Raw genomic sequence first — 27,853 nt, forward strand, 5'->3', positions numbered from 1 at the left:
GATTTGAACCGCCGACCTTCTGATTGGCAAGTCCTAGGCTCTGTGGTTTAACCCACAGCGCCACCCGCGTCCCTTTTTTCACATGTAAGTTCCTGCTAAGCGTTTCCATATTCTGGTCCCCACTCTATAATTGTCTCACTTATGCTCTCCCGAGTCTGTGCCTTGTCCCACTTTGTTCTCTGTTATGTTCTCTCTCTCTTCCAAGTTTCAAAAATGAGGGAGGTGACAGGTCCACACCTTTAAAACCCACTCCTGTGCAAACCTCTGGCCATTTTTCCTCCCACACCTAATCCTCCTTGCATCCTCTTGCAACACACTGTTTTCCCCCTACGAAAGCCTACGCATGGCACAACTTTTCAAGAGCAACCCAGTTCTGTGAAATCATCCCCAGGGAACAATAGGGCTGATGAAAAAGTATGAAAAAGCATAGCAGGCAATAATCAGGCCAGGAGAGATGATGCAGTGCACGTAGCACAATACAATCCTGAAGTAACAGCAATGGATTGTGTGAGAAACAGTGGATATAAATAAACCACAGGAGTTGTAAAGAGGGCAACTTTTAATCTGCATGTTAATCAGATTTCAAAATGGTTCGTACTCTTGCAACTATTTCAGCAGCTCTGAGGGGAAGAAAAGGCCTTAACTGATGCTTCTGCTGTTTTGGTGTGCCCCCCCCCTCTCACACACACACAATTCCTGCATATCTACACAAAGGGTGTATGGGGCCACCATTATAAAACTGTGGCCGTGAACCTTGAGTTGCCATATTCCAGAAAGTGGAAATTCGGACACAAAAGCCGTTCAGCTTTTTTGGCAAAGTTGTTGAAGTTATCCCAAAAAAATTGATAGTTCCTTCATGGGTTGCCACACATCCGTGTTTTCTTGGACATTTTCGTGATTTCCTGTAATTTCCGATAGACAAATCCAGGGTATGTCAGGGAAAACACGGACATACGGCAGCCCTACCATGAACTATAATAAAATACTGTAAAAATCCTGCCAGCTACACAGTGTAGCAAATTTCCTGGGCAGATTCATTACAAGCACCATAGCTGGCTCATGCTGTTAATTCATTTCACACCAGGATAGCTGTTTTATGCTAACCACTGGAGATTTTCAACGAAGACAACATCACAGAATTGCCGCCCATATCCAGAGTGATATTTACCGAGAATGTGAGCAACAGCATCCACGAGGTCTTTCTGGCTGGCCCCATCACTTTTTGCCAACACTTTTTCTGCCAGGACGAAACTGGACATGACAGGCTGAGGCTGGTTGAGGAAGTGATCCAGAACTTCCAAGCATGAGCTGAGCCTCTGTGGCAGAGTCCCTCCAACCACAGTATCATTGGTGCCCATTGTCTCCAAGACGACACCCACGTCACCAATAGCGCCCCACTGTACTGCCAGGGCTGGAAAAGAAGACAGAACGCATGGTGGTGTTTATAGAGCATATGACAAAACAAAATAGAGCAAGCAGACAGAAACAGACTTGGTGGTGCACAAAAGGCATCAGGTGGCATATGCCTAGTTCTGTGAAAATGGTTTTTTGCCTTTTACTTTCAAAAAGAAATTCCTCGGGGCTGGAGGGACCGTGCTGTTACCTGGAAGCCCATCATGCCGTCTCTGTTCACAGATGCGCTCCATGGTGGAGTTGGCAAAACCATAATTGCTCTGCCCGGCATTTCCTCTTCCACAGCTTACCGAAGAGAAAACGACAAAATGGTCCAGCTCTGGGCACTTTTGACGGGTTACTCTAGGGGGGGAAACATCACAGGGAAGATGATTTGTTACTCATTTTCATGAAGAGTCCTCTCTCCCTCATCTTAAGTATCATCAAGTAGAACAGTTGTTCATATTCAGTCTTCACATGCTACTTACTGGTCCAGGTTAAGTGTCCCTGAATATTTGGGTTTGTTGACTTCCTGGAAAAGTTCTGGTGTCTGATTTTCCAGCATAGCATCTTTCAAGACCTATAGGAAACCAGGAATTAGTGTTTTTCACATTTGTCCCCCACTCAGTCAAGTCAAGATACAAATCACGCTTTCCTTTTCAAAACAAATATGGAAACAGAATAGCAAATTCTGGACAAAGGGCCAACCTGGATGTACTGTTGTAAATTTAAATTGCATGTCTAAAAACGCAAATGGTAGCCGTTGCAGAAGGAGGGGAATGATAATTAGTAGTTCTGAAGCTAGGGATGGTATGGTTAAACTCTCACACAATATTTGCCCTCCAGTGTGTGCTCTTTATATATATTTTTTAAAAATACAAGCATACATTTAAAGTCAAGTCTAGTTTGGTCCTAAGAAATCTAGCTAAGATATTTTTGAAATATAAATTAGTGATTCTTCCTGATGAGGGTCAGATAAGTTCTCCTCATGCATTGCTTCTTTTACACATGTACAACATTAACAACTAATAGAACATGCCCCCCCTCAAATTTACTAGGAAAACTCACCCCTGTCCTTCAAGTTCTGCTGACTACAAAATGAAGGGTAACATTCCATTTGGTGGCTGCTGCTTCTCCTATATCATAAGCATAACCCTAGAACCTCAGTATGACTTTCCTCTTTTGACTAAACGACAACAAGCGTGGAGCAATGGAGCGATAGTTTTCTGTCTTCATGACCAGCCTTCCCCAACCTGGTGCCCTTCAGATGTTTTAGACTATAACAGCCCTAACCACAGGCTATGCTGGCTGGGCTTAATGGGAGCTGGAGTCCAATGATATCTGGAGACCACCAGGAAGGTTGTTCTAGAGTCTAGATCTTTCCAGAACACACTGCAGAAGAAAGCTAATCAGAATTGTTGCCTGTTAACGCGGCCCAGCCAAAGCAAACAGCAGATAAGAAGCTATCACAGCCATGTTGATCTTGAGCCACTCACCATAGCCAAGTTGAAGATGCCCCCAACTGGTCCAAGCTGAGAAGCTTCTTGTATTAAGTGTTGTGCCCCTTCAAGAGTCCCGACATCACTGGTTGACACGAGAACTTGGACACCCAGCTGTTTCCATTCTTGGACCCGCTTAGCCTGATAACCTGCAAATCGTGAAAATCTAGAAATGAGACTCACTGGGCACTGGATATACTTCTCATTGCAATTATTCTTCTCAGAGGTCTCGCATTGCTTCACTTTCTGGTCAGTATTTTCCCCTTCTTTCTTAATAATGGGATTAATTGTTGTCTTTTGTTTAAAGATGAACAAGTGCCTTTGCTCCTATATATATTGTGAATTTCTTATGCTAAACCTAGATGCTTCACAACTCCATTTCAGGTTCTCTCCCCAACCTCACCCCACATAATTTCCCCACCTTTTTTATAAAAAAAAGCCTGCAACCATTGTTCTTCAACATCATGAACTGACCCAATTTCTTGACTACTGCTCGCAAACTCAAATCTTTCCTTTCAAATGCTTTTCATTATCAACTCACCAGTTCGGATGCCGGAACGAGATGTTAGCACAAGCTTCTTTGCTCCTCTTTCAATCAGCCACTGAGCCAACTCCAGCCCAAATCCCCCAAGGCCTCCTGTGATAATGTACGTCTTATTTGGTGGGCAAGAAGTCCTGGATATGGCAGAGAGCTGGGTTTGCTTAGCTTCCTTTGTGGAACATTTCTCTTCTTCGTGGACCTGCAAATGGTAGCACAGACAGTTCATCAAAAACAATAATCTACAGAAAAACTGAAGCATGCTCTCTGTTTTTATAGCCTTGGTTTATGCTCTGCTGGCAAAGGATATCCCATGCAAGAAGCAAATGATAAAGTGGAAGCAGGTGCTAAATGCTTTAGCTCATGAGTAGGCAAACTAAGGCCTGGGGGCCGGATCCAGCCCAATAGCCTTCTAAATCTGGCCCGTGGACGGTCCAGGAATCAGCGTGTTTTTACATGAGTAGAATGTGTCCTTTTATTTAAAATGCACCTCTGGGTTATTTGTGGGGTATAGGAATTCATTCATATTTTTTTCAAAATATAGTCTGGCCCCCCACAAGGTCTGAGGGACAGTGGACCAGCCCCCTGCTGAAAAGGTTTGCTGACCCCTGGTTTACCTAGACATGCAATCCCCTTTGGGCCAAGCTGAAGGTGGGAAAAGGCAAGGGCTGAATAGCTCTGTCTAGTGAAAAGCAGGGACATCCTCAGATTTCTGTCCCCTCCCCATATCATGTTAAGTTTCAGCAGTGCTTTTTTCCCCCTAGGTGGACGCACGGGTACGCATACTCCTAAATATTTTGTGAATCTAAGTTTGGCCTCATTGAGGGCCAGTATTTCAATATGAGTAGGAAAATGAGAATAACCCTAAACATTTTCTTTAGAAAAAAAAGCACTGAGTTTCAGTGAGAACAACAATCCCTCTTAAAAGTGTTGGGGTTAGAACTGCTCACACATTCCCCACAGTGGGTCCTATACTGATTCCCATATATCGTCAGTAAAGGCGCCAACAGATGCAGCTCCAGCTAAATCAGAATAAACTTAATCCACACTTTTGAGGTGCCCTGGTAGTAAGGCTCAGCCAGCTCACTAGTTAATGACCTTCCACTGGCAGGAAAAAGATTCTTCATTTAAACAGGCCTTTGGCCTTCTGAGCCAATTTGTTCTCAACTGTTCTCTGTTTTAATCTGCATTTTAAATTTCATTTACATGTCTTTTTTAAAATCTTATTTCTCTCTGGAGTTTTAACACAAACTTTTGTTATCTCGTTTGGATATTTCTGTGGGTTTTAAAAAATTGTTAGCTGCCTCCAGAAAAAGTGGAAAAGTGGGGTTTAAATGTAGTAAATAAAAAATACTAGTTGTTTAAAAACCTGTGAAAAAAGGCCTTCATTAAACACCTTTAGGCGCCAGGCAAAAACACTCCCTCTTTAACCAGGCCTTTGGCTGATTAACATACAATGCCCTTTTTAAAATATGCTGGGGAGGAGGGGTGTGTGTGTTACTGGGTGGTTGTTGTTGTTATGTATTTTGTGTCTTTATATTTTGATTTTATGTTGTAACCACCCTGAGACCTGTGGATATAGGGTGGTATACAAATTTAATAAAAAATAATAATAAATAGTGTTAATGCCACCTCTCATTGAATTTCCCTCTCTCACTCCTAGGCCTTACTATCACCACTCATAGCTGATCAGCACAGTTTGCACACACTTGGGTCACAAATGCAGTCTTTAGATCTACCAACCATACCTTGATCACAACTTTTCCAATGTGTTTTCCTTGTGCCATGTATCTGAAGGCAGCTTCTACCTCTTCTCTGTTGAAGGCAGTGGTCCGTAGAGGTTTCACCACACCGTCTCTTATGCCCTTCGTCAGCAAGTCGGACACTATTTCCCAGTCTTGGTTTCCCTCCTCAAAAATGGCATCTAAAAGGATCCCATGGAAAGCCACGTTCTTCAAGAAAAGGGCCATTCCTACGGGGAGCAACACAGGTTTATGGGCTTTACACTCTATTATGGTCTTCACAACCAGCAAATTCCCTTTGAATATTAAAAGCAATTCACATACCAGTGGCACAGGCAGAAACAGAAGCCTTTGAAACGAAACTGCTATTTTTGAGAGTAATAACTCCTGGATTACATGAGCAAGGCTTAAGAGAGGCCAGTTCCACAGAAACACCACCCACACAGATTCATTGCAAAATGTATTAGAGACAAGCATCATGTTATTATGATGCTAGGAGCAAGATGTTTAGGGAGAAAGCTAGCTCAGGAAGTGGTTTGGGGGCCACTGAAGAGTAGCGTGGTTTTGTTTCTCTGAATGACCATACTCATAAAATAAAAATAAAAATCCGAGTGAAATCTTACCAAGCGGTGTGTTGTTGGACAGGTCATATTTGCCTATTTCCAAGAAGCGTCCATGTTGAGCAAGGCAACGCAGACTGGCCTGAAGCTTCTCTTCTGATAAGGAGTTCAATACCAAGTCGACACCTGCAAATAGGAACAATATAACATTCCAGCACTGCACAGGATTCATGATGCCCTGTTTTCCTACTAAGCAATCCACATTTATGGACACACACCCAACTTCTAATTAAATCTTAAGCCCTGGAAAAGGCTTTATTACCTCTACCATTGGTGGTTTTCAGGACATGTTGCTCGAATGAGGTATTTCTAGAGCTGGCAAAGCTATTCGCATCAAGTTGTGGGAATCTTTTTTGGAGATATTCACGTTTCTCTTTAGAGCCTGAAATCAGACAATAAGCATTTTGTTTTAGTAAGCTCCAGTCCCTTGCAGGCAACTTTCTTCTGTAGAGGCCAACACTAAAGAGGAATAGAGCTGATTGTTTAATGCTTCCTGAAGAGATTCAAGAATTCACTGCCCCCCACAAAAAAGAATGAAATAACCAGGAAAAATTTTCTTAATCACTCCCTCCATGTTTATCTCTGTGGAATAAAACATAGGCATACTTGTGATGCATACACTCTTAAAATACTGCTTCAAAAAATAAAAAATAAACTACCTCCGAACATGAATGCCTTGTTCCAATTGAGTGTCAGAATGATCAGTAAGGGCACAAAACAAGGACAATAGGGTGACTAGAAAAAGAGTGTCTCTACTTACCCACAGTAGTAAAGACACGGCAGCCCATGCTGAGGGCAATAGCAATGGCTGCTTGGCCCACACCACCTGAGCCAGAATGAATGAGCACAGTCTCGCCCTTTTTCATGCCGCCCCGAACCACCAAGGAATAGTAAGCAGTAGCATATACCACAGGAACAGAGGCTGCCTCTTCTAGAGTCCTGAAGAAAAGGAAAGAGGCCTTTCTCAGGTATCAACAGATATTTTCTGAGCCAGTTATCATCTCTCGCAACTCTTTTTTACAGAGGGAAGAGGGATGGTGAACACGCAAGATCCTAGGGAATAAATGGGGAAGATGCACTATATTTTGCATCATCCTTGACCACTGGGTTATGTTGGCTGGGACTAATGGGAGCTGGAGTCCAACAGCATCTCTGTCATAGAGTACTAGCCAATGAATTCAAACAGTTATACTACTGAAAAAAACCCAACCGCCACAAGATAGTTCTGTTGCTAACAATGCATTATTTACATCAAATCCCAATTTGCTTTTAAAAGGTCTTCAGATCAGACTGAGTGTATGTAACCTAGCCCCCACAAGAAAGAAAATGTAAAGTAGCCTACCAGTTTTGTGGAACCTCCCACAGAAACCTCTTGTCAGAGTCGACCACTGTAGCCAGTCCTTTAGCTGGTAGCAATCCCATCACTTTTTTCCCTGCAGGGTCAAGTCCTGAGAATTCCATTCCCAACATGCATTGCTGCAATGTCCAGTTTCCTGAAAAAGAATGGAATGATCCCATGAAGCTACTCCAATAAAGTGTAACGCATGGGAAAAGGTAATGTCTGATGTCTAAAAGTTTGGAACGTGGCAGCAACCAGATGCTTTTAACATCTTTGCCCCTTCCCTCTCCAAATCAGTAACCAATGATGTTACATTTCTTGATTTACTCTCAAAAGCAAGAATAGGTAAAGGGACCCCTGACCATTAGGTCCAGTCATGGCCGACTCTGGGGTTGTGGCGCTCATCTTGTTTTATTGGCCAAGGGAGCCGGCGTACAGCTTCAGGGTCATGTGGCCAGCATGACTAAGCCGCTTCTGGCGAACCAGAGCAGCGCACGGAAATGCCGTTTACCTTCCCGCCGGAGCGGTACCTATTTATCTACTTGCACTTTGACGTGCTATTGAACTGCTAGGTTGGCAGGAGCTGGGACCGAGCAACGGGAGTTCACCCTGTCACGGGGATTCGAACCGCTGACCTTCCAATCGGCAAGTCCTAGGCTCTGTGGTTTAACCCACAGTGCCACCCACGTCCCTCAAAAAGCAAGAATAAGAACTTGCTAATATATATACTGCATATATATATATATATATATTGCTCAAGGAGCTTTCCTTAGGTGTTGCATTAAATTAATTATACTAAGTGAGGCAAGAGAGTTAATCCAGTGCTATGAATGACAAAAACACAATTGAAGTGAGGAAAGGCCATTTGGCCTAGGGCACAGGAGTTCAATGTGCACAGGGAAATCAGTATCAGGAGATGTTTGCTATGTGACTCTGCTTTAAGTCAGGCCATCGGACCATTTAGCCCTGTACTGAGTATAACTGGGAATGCTCTTTGTCTTAGGCAGAAGATTTTTCTTAACAACCGCTACTTGAGATTCTTTAACTGGGCGAAGAAGCTGGGGGATTGAACCCCAGACTTTCTGCATGCAAATCATGACCGCGGAACTCTGAGCCCTCCCCCGTGTATTTATGCCTGGTGTTAGACATGGTGCCCCTTATTTTTTGATAACACACTTGCATGAAGCCCCCAAAATGGCTTACAGACCGTGTGTCACTCACAATGTCAAAATATCGCGAGGTCTCTCTTGAAAGAAAAATCCCACCCAGCTCACCTGGAATGGCATCTGGGGAGAGTTTTCCTGTAGCCAACATAATGTCACGGAAATTGAGAGATGCATAATAGACTTTGCAGAGCTGGACATTGGGATTGGTTGTGTGGAAGTGGCGAAGCGGAGAAGCGATCCAACGGAGCGAGGAAAGATCTCCACGCGTCAATACATTCACAAATGCATATTCAGTCAGCTCTTGAGGTTGAGCTGTGGCAGAACAGGAGACAGAGCAGTCAGCATTCGTCCATTGTTACAAATAAAAGTGTGTTTGCTTGTTAATTTGTAATAATCTTTATATACCACTATATCATGAAAAATATCAAAGCGGCTTACAATATCTACATATAAGAGAAACACACAAACATTTAATATCAGAGACCACCCACTAACCATTCTGGAAAGGCGTATTTTTAATTGCCGGCACAAGCCTGGTGGCATAGAAAAGTTTTCAGCAGACATTTAATAATAATAATAATAATAATAATAATAATAATAATAATATCTTTATTGTCATTGCCCCCTTCAGGGACAACGAAATTACTTGACTGCTCCATAAAAACACTAATTAATCAATACAGTATAATACAGCAAGGGAGATTAGATGACTTTCAAAGTCTGGGCTTCCCATTCAGGGCCGAGATCGCTCTGGAGAAGAAGCTGTTCTTAAGACGGCTCGTTCTTGTCTTCATTGTCCTGTATCTCCGTCCCGACGGCAAGAGCTCGAAGAGACAGTGACCAGGATGCGATGGATCTTTTACTATGTCCAGTGCCTTCCTATGGCACCTTGTGGCATAAATCTGCTCTAAGGTGGAGAGTGGGCAGCCAACAATGCTCTCTGCTGCCTTAACAACCCTGCACAACCCCATCCTGTCCTGGGTAGTACAGCTTCCGTACCACACACATAAGCCATAAGTGAGCACGCTCTCAATGGCACAGTGATAGAAGGCAAGGTTGAAAAAGAAGGTGCCCGCTGAATCTCTGCTGGCAGAGCTTTCAACAGAACTGAACCTATGACACTAAAAGCTCTACTTTATGTTGGTGTCAAATATGCAGGAGACAACTAATTACACTCCTACAGATGATCTCAGTGACTAAGCTGGTATATAAGGATTTACGCAGTCCCCAAGGTACTCCCAGCCTAAATTGTTCAGGGCTTTGTAAATTAATACAAGGACCTTGAACCTGGTTTGGTAGTAGATGGGCAGTCAGTGCAGATGTTTTAACAATAGCGTCACGTGTCATCGGCCATGTGCTGTAATCACAGTTGGAAAAGAACTCATACCATTTGCTGAACAGATGCCAAATGTTCAAGAGGGCATGTGTTATTTCACAGAATCAGGATGATCATGTCCCAGAAGAACAATTATTGAGGAAAGAGACTGGGCCAAGGAGTGTCTTCTTACTTTTTGTTTTCCAGACCTTATGGCAGGAGTAGCAAGCATGGTGATCTCCAGACTGGAAGACTGCAGCTCCCATCATTCCTGGCCATCAGCCGCTTTGGCTCAGGCTGATGGAAGTTGCAGTCCAACAACATCTGGAAGGCACCATGTTGGCTACCTATGGTGTTGGGGAAATAAATACAGTGGTACCTCAAGTTAAGTATTTAATTTGTTCCAGAGGTCCGTACTTAACCTGAAACTGTTCTTAACCAGAAGCACCACTTTAGCTAATGGGGCCTCCTGCTGCTGCCGCGCCGCCGGAGCACGATTTCTGTTCTCATCTTGAAGCAAAGTACTTAACCCGAGGTACTATTTCTGGGTTAGCGGAGTCTGTAACCTGAAGCGTATGTAACCTGAAGCGTATGTAACCCGAGGTACCACTGTATTGCTACAAGCTCGCTGACAATAAGAATCACCTTGTTTTAGCTGGAGATGTCTGAAAGAGCCCCACTTTCCATCACGATAAACATTCATCACCAGGTCATTCTGCAGAATCGTTTGCATCTGCTTGGTAGAAGGGGTGGTGGAGGGTTTAGGAGAAGAAGCGTCCAGGTTGGAAACAAAAAGGCACCTAGGAAGTAAAGCACACACTTAATCTATGTGTTAGTTCACGTACATTTCTATCAGATGTTCATAAGTAGCGACAGAAATTGAATGCTGTCACTGGATGCTGAATTTTGGTACCTGATCCTGTTGCCCCCGGGCTCTTGGCGCAGGCAATTCACCATGCCAACAATTCCTGAAGTACCACAGCTGGTAGCCGTTAGCCACACGGGATGTTCAGAAGGTTCTGCTAGCATTTCCTGCAGGAGAGATCCCAGGCAAGCTGATTAGTTAACACAGAAAAGAAGGATTTCCAGAACGAAAAAAAGCAGCTCTCTCTTTCACTCGAACTGAGAGAGTGCACTTTTTAAAAAGCCAATAACTTCATTGAGAAGTAGATGAAAGGCCTGGGAACAAGAATGGAAAGCAGCTATTTCCCATATCGAAAACTGTTACCTTCAAAGGTTCCACCCATTTGTAGTGAGTCTCATCCACCGGCAGGAAAACAGGCTCCTTCGCAGGAACTGGCCGACGGCATAAAAAGATGGTTGCGCCAAAGGAGGATCTTTTTACAGCTACCAAATTCAGACCAGCCTTGCTAAGTAAGTCCTCCCATTCTACCTGCCAAGACAATAAATTTTAAATGTATAAGATGGGACCAAGCAAATGATTCTTGAACAAACGGTTGTCTCAATTGCTGGCTTCACAAAACAAAGATTTTGGAAATCACCACACTATTGTTGAGAGCTGATTTTAACTGCTGTTCTTGCCTTTTTGATCTGCTCTTTGCATTGGTGAAAAATTATTGACCTCCATGGGGCTGCATGCAGCAGATGATAGATAGATAGATGATAGATAGATAGATAGATAGATAGATAGATAGATAGATAGATAGATAGAATATTGATCATATATTGAAACATATACAGAATGTTAATATTTTTGTTTGGGAAGTGTATTTATAAACCAGATACCTGCAGTCCTAACAATGCAATCCTATGAATGTTTGCTCAGAAGTAAGCACCACTGACTTGCGTTGGTCTTACTCCCAGGTAAGTGTGTAAAGGATTGCAGCCTAAATTTCCATTTTATTTGCCAAATGCCGTTACGCTTAGCAACCTGGCTACATTTCAGCTTCTGAGATTACCTCTCCTTGTTGTTGTAGCACTGCATTTTTTAAAGAGGTCTGGTGAGTGTCTGTCACACCCCAGTCATGTACACCGATGGGAATTGTTGCTTCTGAGAATCACTATATGGCTGGTTGTATACTGAGCAATCCTAACCCCAGCTGGGTAGCACTGCAGTGTGGCAGATCAGGGTAACCACTGCCACAGGCAAAACCATGCTCTGTTCTATGCCAGTCTGGGGATGACAAGTGGGGCCAGCTCATGATCCAGTGAACCCTGGGACGGCTCAGCTGCTCCCCCTTTCCACCCACAGAATTCCGTTTTGGGGATTTCTGCAAGCTGCTGCCAGTGGGAATCCCAGAAACGTTACCTCCACCTGCCTGCACTTTCAGCAGGCAGAACAGGGAGTTCCATGCCAGAGGAGTGACCCTGGCATCTCTGAGGGGATAGGTAGGTGGAATTCTTTTGGGCTGAGCAGAGAGACAGTCCTCTGCAATATGAACCGCTGGATTTGGAGTTTGGATTGCAGTCTTAGTTATTGTAAATACATTGTGATTGTCCCTAAGTAGAACAACAAAATAATTTACTGTTTTTCCAAGGCAAGAATCCTCTACTGATTCATTTTCTTTTCTAATCATAAAAATGCCCCCTCCCCCAAAACAAAATACTTGATACCAGTTCATACCATACAATTAGTATGCCTTTTCAATCCCTAAGAATAGGAACCAATAATCTAAACAACAGAGGAGAGTTCTAAATCTGCCTAAAACTACGGATTATTTCTGGATTATTTTTTTTAATGAATAGTTATCCTTTTAAAAGGAAAATGAAAAACGAAACACCACTCCAAACTCATTGCTCTGAGCAAGCATGATCTACAGCCAACTGAAGAGAAATAACAAGGGCTTATAAAATTACCTGAGTCAAGAGACCAGGTTTCTCCTTCAACTCGGGAGATGTGAGGAAGCTGACAATTTCTCCCAGAGTTTCTCCCTTCAGAAGAGTGTGCAGTAAGACAAAACCACCATCCTTCACTGTGGCCGCCATGTTGGAGAGCACCTCTGCTGGATTCCTGAAAGGGTTCAGTGCGCAGTTGCACACGAGGAGATCAGCATTTGCTAGATTTCCAGAAGGAGGGCTTGCAGGGTCCCACTGCTCAGTAGAAACACCAAGTTCTTGCAAACGGCTCTCATCGGATGCCAATATTCCTGGGGTTTTGTCAGTGGCAGTGTAGTTCAGTTGAAGCATGGGCTGAGTGTTCAAGATGCTTGTGATGCGCGAGTATAAGTGCCCGTCTCCTGCCAGGGCCTGTAAACAAAAGGAGTAGCCATTAATGAAAAGCACTGTGTGTCATTAACACATGGAGAAAGCACACTCATGGAGAAAAGTTTTGCCTCTCTGCAGAGCTGCACCCCAGCTCACCTCGACTATCTTCATCTTGCGGCTGGTGATGTTCTCCAGTGCCACGTCCACACAGGTCTTCAGCTCAGCAAAATCCAGCAAGCCATTGAGGAGGGGGTCTTCTTGAAGATGCAGCTTCTCTCGAGTCACAACCTGTTCCAACTCTGAGTAGAGGTTTCCGTTCAGCTCCAGGCGACAGATCTCAGCAAGGATGTGCAGAAGGCCCTTCTGCTCAGGTTCCGTCTGTGCAGACGTCTTTATATTCTCTAGCCCTGGAATAGCCAACTTGACTCCATGCTTTGCTATCTTCTTCTGTAATTTCTGGATCAACTCTGTAGAGGAGAGAAGGAATATGAAAACAAAATTATGTATGTTGCTGGTGCTTTTGACTTTGCTAATATTTGTTCACAGGATGCATTTGACTTCCACATATGCCTACCCGGACCTAAAGGTCGTTTCCTAAGGGGCTTCTCCATACCTCCTTGCCAAAAGAGGAGGGGTGTCTACTTCATACCGGACGCATCAGAAAGCATAGTGAAATAAGAATTTTCTTACCTTTGCAATGGTCAAAGCTGGAGTGAAGCTGGGCATTGGAGGACAAGCAGCCATTCTCCACATACGGCACAAAGCAAAACTTCTCAAGTGTGGGAGGGGTCTGCTCCTGCTGGCGCCGAGGAGCCACACTAGCGTGAAGACCAGCGATCTGGACAGCTCCTGCTGTGATGGTGTCAAAGCAGCGGTCCACAACAGCATCAAAAGCTACAAGGCAAGGCAAGAGTCAGCAGAAAGCATTGGAAAAGCCGTGAAAATGCAGTGCAGTCAGATGGAGAAGAATCTTTCAGAATTTTGTCTAAGAGAAAATCCAGCTGCTAACAGCTTTATGACTCCCATAAATCTATCTTACTGCTTTAAGGTAAAGGTAAAGGGACCCCTAACCATTAGGTCCAGTCGTGGCCGACTCTGGGGTTGCGGCGCTCATCTTGCTTTATTTGCCGAGGGAGCCAGCATACAGCTTCCGGGTCATGTGGCCAGCATGACTAAGCCGCTTCTGGCGAACCAGAGCAGCGCACTGAAACGCCGTTTACCTTCCCGCTGGAGTGGTACCTATTTATCTACTTGCACTTTGACGTGCTTTCAAACTGCTAGGTGGGCAGGAGCAGGGACCGAGCAACGGGAGCTCACCCTGTTGCGGGGATTCGAACCGCCGACCTTCTGATCGGCAAGTCCTAGGCTCTGTGGTTTAACCCACAGTGCCACCCGCATCCCTTCCATCTTACTGCTTTAAGTCGGCACAAATACTTTTGAATATTGTTGTCCATAAAGGAGCCCCTATCTTTTAAAAAAAATGGGACTGCCCATTACCTTCAATCTCATCGTTGTATTTCTGTGCACGTTCTTGGTGTAACTTTGGATCAATGCAAACAGAGCGGATTCTGGTTGGCAAGCGCAGGCTTCTTCCTGTTTCCCCCAAGATGATCAAATGCAGCAGGGTGTCAAGGAATGTCACCCAATTCCCGCTCCACAACACCTTCCCAACATTCCCTGGGGACAAGAAGCAATCTAATTAGCACACAACAGCCACTGGCATGACAATGGCAGCACAAAGTGAGAAACTATTCACATCTCTGTTTTCTGTATCAAGTGTACTGGCTATGCCCCCAAAGTCCTTGTGCTTTCCAACCTACCTAAGGGGAAGCAATGCCTAGACGGATCTCCAGTTTCTCAAAAGCTTGCCTAATTGTGAACCTGTTATCAACATTTATGAATTATAATTGACTTTTGTTTCATCATCAGTCACTGAGATGAAGAAGCTTCCAAAAAATGGAAGGGTAGACAAGGCTATCGATGGCTATTAGCTACAATGGCTATGTTCTAACTACACTAGTTAGAATCACAAGTATTCTTTTATTATCTATTTAGTTATAAAATTTCTATACTGCCCTTCATCCAAAGATCACAGGGCACTTTACAATATGAAAACACAAAAATACATACCATAATAACAAACGCAAAAAAACACCCCACATCATCATCCTGAACTAGAGGAGCCATTGCTATGATTCAACAAAGGCCTTCTTACATTCAAAATGAATAGTAATAATCCTTAGCCCTATCTTTCAGTTAAGGTACATGGTCTTACCATTACTACTAGATTCCAAGAGTCCCTGGAATGTTGGCCCGTAATCATAACCCCGCAGACGAAGCTCTTTGTAAATGTCTCCCTTGGTTAAACGGACATCTGGGCATGTGTTTGGCTGGATCGCCAAATCAATTTGCTGGTTGCGAAAGTTATTCAGAGCCGTTTCTTCCAAAGGGCAGATTTTTCCTAGGAGACACAGTATGTAGAAGAAAGGGCAAGTGAATGGCGAGGCCAACACCCCTTTGATTTCTTCAGAGTACTTGTAGTAGCAGCAATTACTTACCACTCACAGCCAGATTCCCATTCCCAGACACTTCAAAACGTTGAGAAGCTGGCATGAGTCTCACCTCTAGCTGTGTTGCACCTGCAAGGTAGGCAGAAATTGTCAGGATATTAGAGTTTAAACATAGCCTGCAGAAACATGGTTCACCAGACTATGTTAATTGCCTAAGCTGCAGAGATTTTGACTAGCCTCACCTTTCTTAGGTAGTATTGTTGCCTGGTGGATTGTAACATCTTCAAACATGACAGGTATTTCTTCCATGGAGGTCCCTAGAGATCTTGCCAGAGTGCGCCAGGCCAACACCAAGTAGCCAGTGGCTGGGTACAGAACCCTGCCATCAATGCAGTGACCCACCAAATAATTATCAGGTGATTCAGGATTCACATCTGTCAATGATGATTTAAAAAAAAATGAACAAAGCATATTTTTCAAACCTATATCTCTAGCCCAAGAAGACTCCAAAGCTGTTCCCCACAGGTTGCCAAAATACAAGCACAAATGTTCCCACTTTCCCCACCACCACTATATAAGTTTCAGTGCTGCAAACATCTAAAAGAAAGCAGCTCTTTCCCCCATTCCCTAGTTTCCCATAATCAATTTTATTCTGCTAAAGCAAGGGCATCCTTTAGGAGCTTGTTTTACTACAATTTCCACCATCCCTTACCCATTGGTCATATTGGCAGGGGCTGATAGATCTACGAGCACAGCAATGTATGGAGGGCCACCGGTCCCCCATCCCCATAGGAGCCAGCTCCTAGGGGTTGAGGTTCCTTTGGCCCCCCAAATAAAATATTTGAGGGGGCCACCCACCCCAGTTGATGGGCATCAACATTCAAATGTTAGCGATTATGCAGGGTGGGGCTTACCCCCCTCAATATTTTATTAAAATTGGCACCTCTGCCCATCCCTGTGTCCCAAAGTGATACAAGGTGTATGATGGTTCAAACATTTCCCCTAGAGATAAATTCTGAAAATGCCATTTTGAGCATTTTAAGATGATCTGCTTTTGGAGAACGAAGTAGCTGGTACACACCAATATTGTAGACTGTTGCTGATCCAGAACCACCAGTGCCCGTTGGGAAGTCTTCAGCTTTTGGGATATCCCATGTCTGACTGTGGTCCCAGAGAATGTAAGGGGAGATAAGGGGAGTCCCCAAAGGTGCAGGATATTCAGCAGGTGGAAACAGATTGTTCGCAAGGACATTGATTCTAAGAACACACATGAACATTGAATTTGTGAAGTTGCATGCAACAGTAAGAAGGTATAGTAACAGTAGCAAATGGAAGGCAAACCAATAGCTAGGAGCCAACATGGGACTAAGGACCCCCAACCACTATTTTCCGTGGTCCTGGTTTCTTCTAAAAATGTGCAATATTTTCTCCCTTCTCTTCAAACGGCAAAACAGCCTTTTGGAACATGGCAAGGAACTCAGGCATCAATGGAAGTTCTGGTTTCAGAGACACAGAGATTGATGTCGCTATAAAAGCTGGATCCTACACAAAGCTTTTGAAACAAATACACTAGGTTTTCAATTCACCTGAATGAAAGCAACCCCTATCCAGTTTGCTACTATGCTCATGTCATAAATGGCCCTGCAGCACTTCTCCCCATGACATTCAATCCTGCTTTAAGGTAGCAACATAGCTGGGGAGGGGGGAACTACTAATGGTATAATTCAATCTATTCCAAAAATGACTTCCACTTGCACAATGGGAATTTCATTGGCTCTTCATTTCTCTTCCAGAGGGTCCCCCAACCCTTGTCTGGATTTGAGTTTGAGGGTGTGCAAAAGGCTGGAGGGAACAGGAAGTTTCCATTGGGCTCACAGAAGTCTGCTGTGCAAGAAGAACTGCAGAGCTGGATATTGCCCTATGTTTCTCATTAGCTTTCACTCATCTCCTTACCCTGTAAGGTGGATTTTTCCAATATGTGTCAGGAAGAATTCCAGGTTGTTTTTATGTTCTTTCTTCATCAAGGGTAAAATGGTGCAGGTTGGCTTCAAAGCTCTTCTCAGAATTGCCTAGACAGGTGGAGTTCAAAATGTTATCAGTAAAGAAAAGAAATCACTGGCTTCCTTCTTCTAAAACAGACCATTAGCCAAGGTGGTCAAATGTTTTTTCTGGCTCTACAAGAGAAAAATGTTGGCAACCCCAGAAGGAAATACCATTTTATATAACAATAATATTCTGCCTTCTGCAAATGGAAGGGACTTCTCCAATGGAGATTCCTGCTGAATGTGGTGATTTTTGCTAATTACAGCCCTTGGCACCACCACCCACGCTGTTCCAAAACAGTTTTTGGAGGAATATAGGGGGAACAAGGAATCAATGGAAATCCTCTCCCTTCCACCTCATTTTAACCAGCAACAGTATCCCGTGAACAGAATTGGCTCAAGGAACTTGGAATCCTAGGCATTTCCTGGAAAAATCTACAGACACCCAGCACTCAGTGAAAGTAAAACACAAATCATTTTTTAAAAAAACAACAACAACACTAGACTCCAGCAAACACTACTGGTATACATGCATAGTTTTACAGGCTGTGCTTTACACTGTGAATCCATAGTAGAAAACCACAGACTAGACTAGAAAAACTGGAAAAGAAGTTATATGCAAAACAGCCAAGAGAGCAACAGAGCTTAATAACTGTTGCATAATTTTAGGTTACACAAACCAAACCTTTGCATTTACATTAGTACACTGAATCTTCGCCATAAATGAGCTATGGCTTCAAGGAACCTTAAGAGGCATCCCAAACAAATACATTTTGCCAAGACACTTTTTTCCTTTTCAGTCCTGCCACAAAATAAAACTTGTGCCTTGATCCAAACTACGTTTACATGGGATTTAGTTCTATTGGTGACAGCAGAACTAATGTCCAAGAAAAAAGGCTTAGGATTGCGCTCCAAGCCTGCCATTTATAAGCTCAGTTACATGGGAGTGAGCCTCATTGCTGAACTCATATTCCAATAAAATCCCTCCATTAGCAGTCTCCCTTCACTAGAAGGATCTCAATCAGAAGACAAATAAAATAGCCTAGGGATGACTCTGGTGGGAGACATGTATTTAGAAGGACCACAATGATAGACACTTGCTACCCATCTTTTCTCCAGTGGCCCCAAGGAAACGGAAGGAGTGACTACAGCCCAGCCCTTCCACAGCAACATGGGCAGCTCTTGATGCAATGCTGGGAGTAGGCTCTTATGAAATTCTATATAGCTGCCTTGTGCTGTTTTCAGACAGAGGCACTGGGCAAATCAATGCCAACATCTCTATTCAGTAACAAACTGCTACTCCTTGTGCAAAAGCAGGGAGGAGGAACCTGTGGCCCTGCAGATGTTGCAGGACTAAAATCCCTGCTATCCCTTATTTAAAAGAAAACAAAACTACCAAAGGAGAATTCTTCTCTGACATCGTATCAAAAAACACAAGTTACCAACGAACCAGAAGAACTACTGTAACAGCTATGCTAAGCTCAGGTAAATAGGACAGCCTTTACCTGGCGCTTTAAGACTATAACGTAGGCGAGAAAGGCTCACAACATTTTATTGCCCAAGGTGGAGCAGCAAACAGCCACAAGTCAAGGTGTACAGTACTGAAGGCCAGTCAAGTTATTTTGGCAACTGAACCCCAAAAGAAGACATCTTCCCCTCCCTGGCAGTAAAAATACAGGAAGAACAAACTAAGCGACAAAGACATTTTGCCCTTTCATGAACACCCAAATTCTGCTGCCTGAGGTTGCCACCTAACTGTGCCTAACAGTAGGGTGGGTCTTGACAGAAGGCCCACACGGATCTCTTTTGGGAAGGAGTCCTACACCTGAGGAACAATAACAAAAAAGACCCTATCTGTTGTCACCAATTATTTCACTTCCTGCAAGAAGACAGAAAATACCTCTAATTTTGTCAAAAATTCATTGCTTACGTCTTTCAATGTAAGTTGCTTGGATACCTTGGTAATAAGTGACTAAGAAATCTTAATGGTAATGATAACAAATGTTAAGATCACAACCCAAGATGTTATTTCATTTATCTTCCCTGCCACTTTCTTCTCACACATTATATTCATCTATTTGCCGGATTCTGTTTTCTTCTTGGTTTCTGGCGTATACACAGCAGTGAATGAATACACTTAAATTACTAGGTTCTTGAGGGAAAGCTGCATGGAAATTTAGGATAACTGATGAGGGAAGGTGGTGGGAACCAGAGTGGAAACCATTGTGGTCACTAGAAAAAGGAGAATCTTGTCCCCATGCCTCACCAGCTTCAGGCCATGAGTGAACCCCAAGGGTAATACCTGCAGAAGGGCATGTGGGGCAATCTCCACGACCACAGAATCTTCTGGAATATGTCTCAGGCCTTCCTGGAACAAGACTGGGCTGACAAGGTTATTCACATGGTACTCAGCAGAAGAGTTCTGAGCCAGATCGCTTTGCCACTGAGATTCAGGGATGGAAGTGCTGATCCAGCGGGAGGAACGAGGCTTTGGACTGGGAATAACCTAGAAATAAAGAAAATGAGAAAAATGAGACAGGAGACTTAAGCAAAAAAGAATCACACCATACAATGCATGTGCAACTTTTCCGCCCCAGTGAGAAGCTATTTAGGAGAATTACCTTCTTCAGGGCACTAAGCAGCACTGGTGCGATGGACGCCATATAGTACGAGTGGAAAGCAACTCCTGCGCTGAGCACCTCTTTCGCAAATACACCTTCTGCTTTCAGCTTGGCTACAAATTTGGCCACAGAGTCCTTAGGAAAGCGAGAAAAAAATAGCACCGAACAGGTGTTACAAGGGCCTCTGTAATAAGCCTCTGCCTGTGAAGCAACCATCATTCTCCATAATTCGCTCGCACATGGCTTATCCGACATTCCTAAGTGTATATGCAATAATATCCATTATATAAACCCAAATTCCCCTGAACACTGTGGAGCCTCGAGCACAAGAAATGGACTGCAGCTGGAAGGAGGTGAGTTTTGCATTCTGACTGGGATTTACCAGCCAAATCTTTAGATTCAGGCTGCTAGCGTTAACTTTATTGCTAGCCTTCATTTTCAGATGCAAGTGATAGCATTTCCTCTGGTGAGTTTGCTTTCATTCTCAATTCAGTTTGACAGTATTTAATCAGGTGCCTCTTCCTGACCTTCTGATGTTTGGCCCGGGGGAAAATTCCAGTGATGAGGACATGTCACTCGATATCCTAAACATGTAGCAATTTAAGTATTGGTTCATACTAAGTTCTCACCTGAGGCCCTGAAACAGTGACAGTGTCTTCAGAGTTGTGACAGGCAGGGACCACTCCGGCAGGGCACTTACGTTTACACTCCTCCCACGTCAGACCTGTAAAAGACAGATTGCTTTGGATGAGTTCAGCCCTCTTAGGAGTAGTCATGAAGAAAGTTTTCCCTAAGAGCAAGTGAGGCCAAACAACTCCCAATTTCCTAGTGTCTTATTCCCTGGCTAGAACTAGAATGGACATTCTAGAACACATTCCTTACAACCATTTCAGCTGCATAATACTTAGGGATGGGCAAATATATCAGTTTTAGACTCCCTTAGTTTCTCGTTTTTCCAATCATAAATTTGATTCTCCACTTCAGTTTGATTTTTTTTTAAAGTCCTTATGAAAATTCATCAGCATTTTAGTGTTATTTTTTTCTTTAAAATTTTTTATTCCCCCGCAAAGCAATTCCCCCAAATATGTTATATGCATCTATATGCTCACTTAACCCTAGTATAAATATTTTTAAAAACACATTACACACCTGGAGAACTGCATTGCAAATTTAAGAAAAGTGTGAGTTTCAAAGGAAGGCTACGTTTTGGTTCAGAAATGGTTTTAGAAATTGTGACTGAGGTAAGTTCATCTGTAAGTGTGAACTGAATCCCTCATCACATTAGAGGAATTATGAGGACCAGGAATGATATTTTATATTATTTAAAATATTTACAGCCTGCCTTTCATTGCAATGTGGCACCATGGCAGGGTACAATAGTATAAATTAAAACCAATAACTACAATTATAAAACATAACAGATAAAATATATAGTAAAAACTACAGCAGAAACACCAGTACCAGTATGGTTTAAAAACAACAACAATAACAACAACAGGCAGCTAACCCACCCCACCCCCTATAAAGACCTGCTTGAATTGATGGGTTTTCAGTAAGTGCCAGAAACTCCTAAATGTTGGCACCAATCCTATTTCACAAGGGACGGATTAATACCATAGTTGGGGTGCCACCACAAAACAAGTCCTCTCCCTGGTTGCCACATACTAGATTTAACTTAGTTGTGGAACAACCAACGACAGAATCAGCTGCTGATCTCAACACACACATAGGTTCTTATGAAAGGATGTTTCTTCAGACAGCTAGATTGAATGTTGCCCAAATCTCACATCCTAATCCATAAACAAGTAGGTGTGCAGTGCAATGCTATGCATGTTCACTCAGAAGTACTGAGTCATAACTAAACGTGCACAGAATTACAGCTACATAAAGCACAATAATACTCAGAGGTTAGATGCTTAGAAATCAAGCTAATCTAGCAAAAGATCAAACCAACCATATGTTGGGTTGTACCCACAGCAGTGGGAGGTCCAGTCACAAACCTTTCCCCCTTGCAGTTAATACATTTCCAAAGCTACACAAAGCAAACTGAAACCAATGTGCAATTTCAGTATAAAAACCTGCTGCATCCCCTCAAGGGCTCATAAACTGACCAACCTAGCAATCACTGCTGTCTGTATATGTAACAATATTTATCTGTAACTGAGCCTCTGAGGCTTAGGCATCAACACTTACCCTGTAGAACCTCACTAATTCCTTAGTGATGGAGCTACCACTATCCTAATGGGTAAGGCTGACAGGAGCTGTAGTCCAGCAACATCAGGCAGGAATCATTTTGGCTACCCATGCAGATTATGGTCTGATTGATGCACATAAGTTGTCCTTTTTATAAAACCTTTTGAGTACAGGCTTCAATGAGATCTTGCTAAGGAGCTTCCTAAACTATAGCAGATTTAATATAATCCTGTCTCTCAATCGCCCTCATAACAATCTCTTACCAATTTTATCTCTTACCCATTTTAAAATAAATACTTTATAAAGGAAATGTTCCATAGGGTATTTTGTTGAAATGTAGCTTTACTAGAGAGTCGTAATACTACCTTGTACTATGCATTAGGATAGTTTATAGTTATTTTCTACTATTTAGATAGTATAAAGAAGATGAATTGTCACGAGACAATTTTGTGACGCTTGAATTTCCTGTGCAATACCAACAGCACCTTGCTAATCCTAAAGAAACTATGTAAGTAGGTGTAGGTACCAATCTGAAAAGAAAGGACTTTTGGGGCTGGCAGTAGCTCAGAAGTAGGGCAGCTGTTTTGCATGCAGAAGATTCCAGAAGATCAAAGACATCACCAGGTAGGGATGAGAGAGAACCCTGTCTGTTAAGTTGTGTGTGAACATATCAGACGGTATTCTTCAAACAGCTCTTGTTTATTCACAGGCCAGAACAGAACTGAACTGAAGGATTCAGCCAGCCTGCTTATATAGAGCTCCAGAACAACTTAATTGTAACAACTTTCTGTAACTATCCAATCACTGAACGTCACTTTCGATCCCTTATTTGCATATGTAGACCTGAACCATCTACAGTATCCCCCTGCTGGCCCAGGGTGAGAACTTCAGTACATGTCTGAACCCTTGGAGATTTTCTGCCAGTCCATATAGACATTACTAAGGTAGATGGAACAATTGTCTGACTCCTTATAAGCCAAGTGACTTATAATCAACCAGTTGTACATAACCAATTGCCAGACATATTATATATGCTCTTATGAATGCTTGCTTGGTTTTAAGCATCACAAAACCGGTCTACAGAATGGAGGCCGATTAACGGCATGTAACAGCAACGAAACCTCAATCCGTAAAAACTCTGATATTTTTCTGAATTTTATCAAATATTGCCCAGGGTAAATAAATCCGGCCTCTTTAAACCTGCCCCATACAGCATTAAGACAACTAGATGAGAACAGTTCTGTGAAGTGAAGGTAAGATTAAAACAGATCACCTGACAAATAAATAATAGAGCACATCTAGTTACCTACCAACAGCAGCCATGCCTCCTGGTGGGAGCTTGGCCTCTTTGATGCACCGGCCCCTCCAATAGGCAGCAAGAACAGCCTCTTCGTGACTTAAGGAGTTATCTGCGTAGCCACAGGCTAGCTCCCCAACTGAGTGACCAACAATTCCGTCAGGCTGCAAACCCATGGCCTTTAAAAGATCAATCTGTGCAATCTGGGGATTAGAAAATGGGTCGCAGTCTTTTATTTATGCCTTTGTGTGGAGTTCTCGCATGCCGCTTTTTTTTTATTTTTACGGCTTTCTGCTACTGCAGAAAACCTGCTAGACAAATACAAAATGAGCTGAAATCACTTCGCATGCCGCTTTCTATCAGTCAAAGTGGTCTCAAAGTGGTTTTACATAAAAACAAGCAATGTGATTTGCAGAACTCATCCAATACAATTAAAAGCAACAGTAAAAAAGGACAATAAATTTCAAAACACATAAATGGGGGGAGAGGAAGATGACAGGCTGAAAAAAATGACTCTAAAAATGGCCTTTGAAATCCTGGGAAATGAGGGGAGTTTTTACCATGTGCTTGAAGCCCCTCAGTGCCATAGCCATACAAAATTCCTTTTAACTCCTCCTCTACTGCCTTCTTCATTCCACAACAGCACAATGCTTATGGGTCTGCTGAATAACTTATCCTATTCCTACACTTGCGGAAATCTTGCTTATCAGTTGCTTTATGCAATCCACAGTCACATTCTGTTGCATCTCCTAGTAGGCCCACACACACTGCTCATTCACCTCCTCTTTGCCCTCATGCTGCCCTCTGCTTCCTCCTTAGCAGGAGCCAAGCAGGCTCAAAATGTAGAACAGCATATGCAATCTTACCTTGGGGAGTTTGCCACATGATACATGAATCTTTTATTTGTTAATTATTACATTTATACCCCACCTTTCCTCCAAGGAGCTCTAGAGGCCTACAGTGTTTCTCCCCCTTACCATTTTATCCTCACAACAACCTGCTTAGGCCGAGGGAGAATGAGTGGCCCAACATCACCCAGTGGGCTTCATGGCTGGGTAAGGATTCCAGGCCCAAATCTAATACTCTACTCACTACAAAACATTGTTCCCTGGAAACAGGAAATGCCTAATAGCATTGACCCTTAACTCGCATTTCTTTATTTTTTAAAAAATCACATCTAGTGATTTTTCCTCCTCCCATCCGGCTTATTGAATGCCTGCTGTCAAAAAGGCATCTGTTGTTTTCCCTAGCTCTTTAGGAAAGTGCTGTTACGTGTACACAAAGATCCCATCACTAAATGTACTCAACAGAAACATCCCCCTATTGTCACACTCAAATCCGGACACCCACTTAGCAGAACTTGCTGCTCTTGAGCAACAACAAAGAGCAAGACTCTGAGCTAACATCAAAACTTTTGTCTCTATGTGCCAACCTGCAGAATAATGGCAGCAGATGGTATGCCTATGCAGGTATAAGCAATCAGCATGGAGGTGTTGTAAAGGCTCACATCCGCACACGGCCACCTGAAAAGGGCTAAGGACAGGACAGCTCAGAAGGTGAAATGGGAGTGCTCAGAAATGCTCCTCTTTCCATTTTGCTTCCTCTACACAGTGCCAGAATAAAAGCAAAGCCTTTCGCATGGAAACTGGAGCCAGTTGCCAGTGATCCCGGGCTGAAAGGTGGGTTGCAAAGATGACTGTCTACATGATGTACATCACTAGAACTGATGAGGAAAACAGTGAGCCATCAGAAGAGTCCCTTTTCATGGGAGGCACAAAGCAAAGGGGGAGACCTTCCTTCTTACCTGAATAGCAGCAAGTCCAACGAAAGCATTGACAGTGTCGTTAAAAGTGTTCTCATCCGTGCTCTGGAGTAGATCGGACACCTTCAGGCCCGTGTCTTTCAGAGCCTCATCTGAACGCAAGATGGATTGCCGGAAGAGATCAAGCTGCATCAGGCTAAGCCCCATTCCTTTCCACTGGGTGCCCATGCCTATGGGATGGAACAAGCAGAGGAGTACCTTTTAGCGCTGCTGGGTATGTGAAGAGCACGAGGATGTGACATTTTATTTTGACATCGAGAGTGGTGCTTCAGATGTAAAAGATATGAAACCCTTCAAGCCAGGGCTTTTTTTTTCAGCTGGAACTCAGTTCCAGCCCCTCTCAGGTGGGCACCATTGCCATTATAAGAGAACAACGGAAGAAGAAGAAGAAGAGTTTGGATTTGATATCCCGCGTTATCACTACCCAAAGGAGTCTCAAAGCGGCTCACAATCTCCTTCCCCCACGACAAATACTCTGTGAGGTGAGTGGGGCTGAGAGACTTCAGAGAAGTGTGACTGGCCCAAGGTCACCCAGCAGCTGCATGTGGAGGAGCGGGGACGCGAACCCGGTTCACCAGATTACGAGTCCACCGCTCTTAACCACTACACCACACTGGCTCACTGGAAGTGTTCATGGTGAGTTCTAGCACTTCTTTTTCTAGAAAAATAGCACTGCTTCTAGCTAGCTAGAAGCATCATTTCTTACGATCGGTGTGCGTAGCTGCCTTTTACTGCCATTGGTCTATCTAGTTCAGTATTGTCCACATCAACAAGGCTTCAGACAGGGAACATTCACAGCCATACTAGGGAGATGCTGGAGATCTGAACCTGGAACCCTCTGCATGTGAAGCAGATGTTCTGCCACTGAGCAGCGGCACTTTCCTAAATCTCTCTCTCTTTCTATGTGTGTGTGTCTGTGCCTGCTATAATCGGTGTGAGCTACTCAGCTTTATGACTGTATTAAATAAATCATAAGGCTATTTGGCATGACATAAAACTTTCCAAAATTAGAAATCTAGGCTCAAACAAAAGGAGAGTGCATGTGTGATTAGTATGCAATTTACCTGAGCAGATGTACCACAGGGGCCGCCCTGAGGACTGAGCATTCTGAACCTCCTTCACATCGCTCTCGCTGCCAATCAAGGTGTAGCCCCTATAAGGCATGGATGACACTGGTATCCCAGAGATATCATTGAGCATGCTCAGAAGTGCTGTGTGTTGCTGCAGATTTCTGCTCTGTTCTATTAACGTTTCTACTGCTTCTTGAGTCCTTCCACAAAACTGCACCAATCGTGGCAAATTATGAGTCTCCGGGGAGGAAGATGTCTTCTCGTTGGGCCTCAGAATGACATGGGCATTTGAGCCTCCAAAGCCAAAGGAATTGATACCACAAAAGTGACCTTTTGTGGGGGTTGGTTTAGTAACGACTTGTATACGACCATCTTGTAAGGCAGGAATATCTGGATTTGGGGTGTTGTAGTGAATGTTGGGTGCCCACAGACCATGCTCTAAAGAGAGAACCACCTGAGAAATAGAGAACGTAACAGTGCAGGCTAAGAACATTTTTCAGTCATGCATATTTTGCATAGTTTGGGATAGAAACCTCAGATCCTCAGGAATCAAATTTCACATTAGAAGATAATCATTGCAGTTCAATCTACTAATATAGAAACAGGACATGTATCCTTACTTAGCACCTTTTCTTGTGTCATATCTAATTATCAGACTAATCAATTCTTCAGAAGTTGGCAGGTCAGAATTATCTTCTACTGAGAATTTAAGGCTCAGAATGGTGAAGTAACTTGATAAATGCCTTGAAGCAAGTCAGAATGCTTGTCCAGAACCTGTTTCTCAAATTGTAGCTCCCACTCATCTAATCCCTAAATTTTGCTGTATTATACGCTGTGACACATTAATTGTAGTTGATCGACTAGAGGTATTGGAGCTATGATCCTATCTGCTATGACCATTCCACACATTTTGCCTTCTCACCATCCAGCTATTCTTTCCCACTTTTCACAGGTTCCGTTCCTCTTCCTTTTAAAATGTGTGCTTTCTGACTGGCTCAGAACTGTACACACTGGTGTAAGCAAACGTGTTGATCAGGGATGCTGAAATGATGGGTGTCACGGGGCAAGTGTATTATGAAAGAACTGCTGCTGCAAACAAAATCCACAGAGCTTCTGTGAAACAAAGCCATTGTGGTTTTGCACTGCAATGAGTCAATGCTTTAGGCTTCAGAGACTGGCTATGCACACTTAATTGGGAATAAGCCCCATGTACTCAATGGAACTCACAAGCAGATATGCAGAGGACTGCACTATTTGCGCCATCATTATTTTGCATAGCAATGAATGCACCACCAAGGCACATTTTCCTTTGACAGATGAATAAATATGACAGAAAATGGACAATTTATTTGCTGAGGCAAGCAAATGTTCTTGAGGTCACAAATCTTCACTGCAGCTGTTGCTTCCTATATCTGTCCCAGCTGCACTGAACCCTACAGCCACAAACAGCATACAAAGCCAAGAAAAGACTCTTCAAGACATCACGCTCCTTTCATCCCAAGGGACCAAGTTGCGCAGCTCT

At 43.3% G+C, this 27,853-nt stretch overlaps 1 protein-coding gene across 1 annotated transcript in view; it reads right to left on the minus strand.

Moving 5' to 3' along the window:
* FASN (fatty acid synthase) overlaps positions 1-27,853 on the minus strand; it is a 59,681-nt gene that overhangs the window by 9,895 nt on the left and 21,933 nt on the right. The window contains exons 9-37 of the mRNA XM_080993523.1: positions 26,326-26,785; positions 25,244-25,431; positions 23,453-23,642; positions 20,579-20,673; positions 19,950-20,084; positions 19,631-19,834; positions 17,240-17,355; positions 16,368-16,543; positions 15,529-15,720; positions 15,335-15,415; positions 15,052-15,237; positions 14,274-14,453; positions 13,467-13,670; positions 12,933-13,243; positions 12,429-12,818; positions 10,840-11,004; positions 10,525-10,643; positions 10,257-10,411; positions 8,405-8,608; positions 7,134-7,284; positions 6,552-6,730; positions 6,054-6,173; positions 5,795-5,917; positions 5,178-5,401; positions 3,433-3,631; positions 2,889-3,040; positions 1,881-1,972; positions 1,604-1,755; positions 1,169-1,411 (exon numbers count right to left, since the gene is read on the minus strand). Of these exons, the coding sequence (XP_080849649.1) occupies positions 1,169-1,411; positions 1,604-1,755; positions 1,881-1,972; positions 2,889-3,040; positions 3,433-3,631; positions 5,178-5,401; positions 5,795-5,917; positions 6,054-6,173; positions 6,552-6,730; positions 7,134-7,284; positions 8,405-8,608; positions 10,257-10,411; positions 10,525-10,643; positions 10,840-11,004; positions 12,429-12,818; positions 12,933-13,243; positions 13,467-13,670; positions 14,274-14,453; positions 15,052-15,237; positions 15,335-15,415; positions 15,529-15,720; positions 16,368-16,543; positions 17,240-17,355; positions 19,631-19,834; positions 19,950-20,084; positions 20,579-20,673; positions 23,453-23,642; positions 25,244-25,431; positions 26,326-26,785 (5,386 nt within the window). The remainder of the gene's footprint in view (positions 1-1,168; positions 1,412-1,603; positions 1,756-1,880; positions 1,973-2,888; positions 3,041-3,432; positions 3,632-5,177; positions 5,402-5,794; positions 5,918-6,053; positions 6,174-6,551; positions 6,731-7,133; positions 7,285-8,404; positions 8,609-10,256; positions 10,412-10,524; positions 10,644-10,839; positions 11,005-12,428; positions 12,819-12,932; positions 13,244-13,466; positions 13,671-14,273; positions 14,454-15,051; positions 15,238-15,334; positions 15,416-15,528; positions 15,721-16,367; positions 16,544-17,239; positions 17,356-19,630; positions 19,835-19,949; positions 20,085-20,578; positions 20,674-23,452; positions 23,643-25,243; positions 25,432-26,325; positions 26,786-27,853) is intronic.

Source organism: Podarcis pityusensis, assembly GCF_964106645.2.
Source record: "Podarcis pityusensis genome assembly, chromosome: 2".
Classification (NCBI taxonomy): domain Eukaryota; kingdom Metazoa; phylum Chordata; class Lepidosauria; order Squamata; family Lacertidae; genus Podarcis; species Podarcis pityusensis.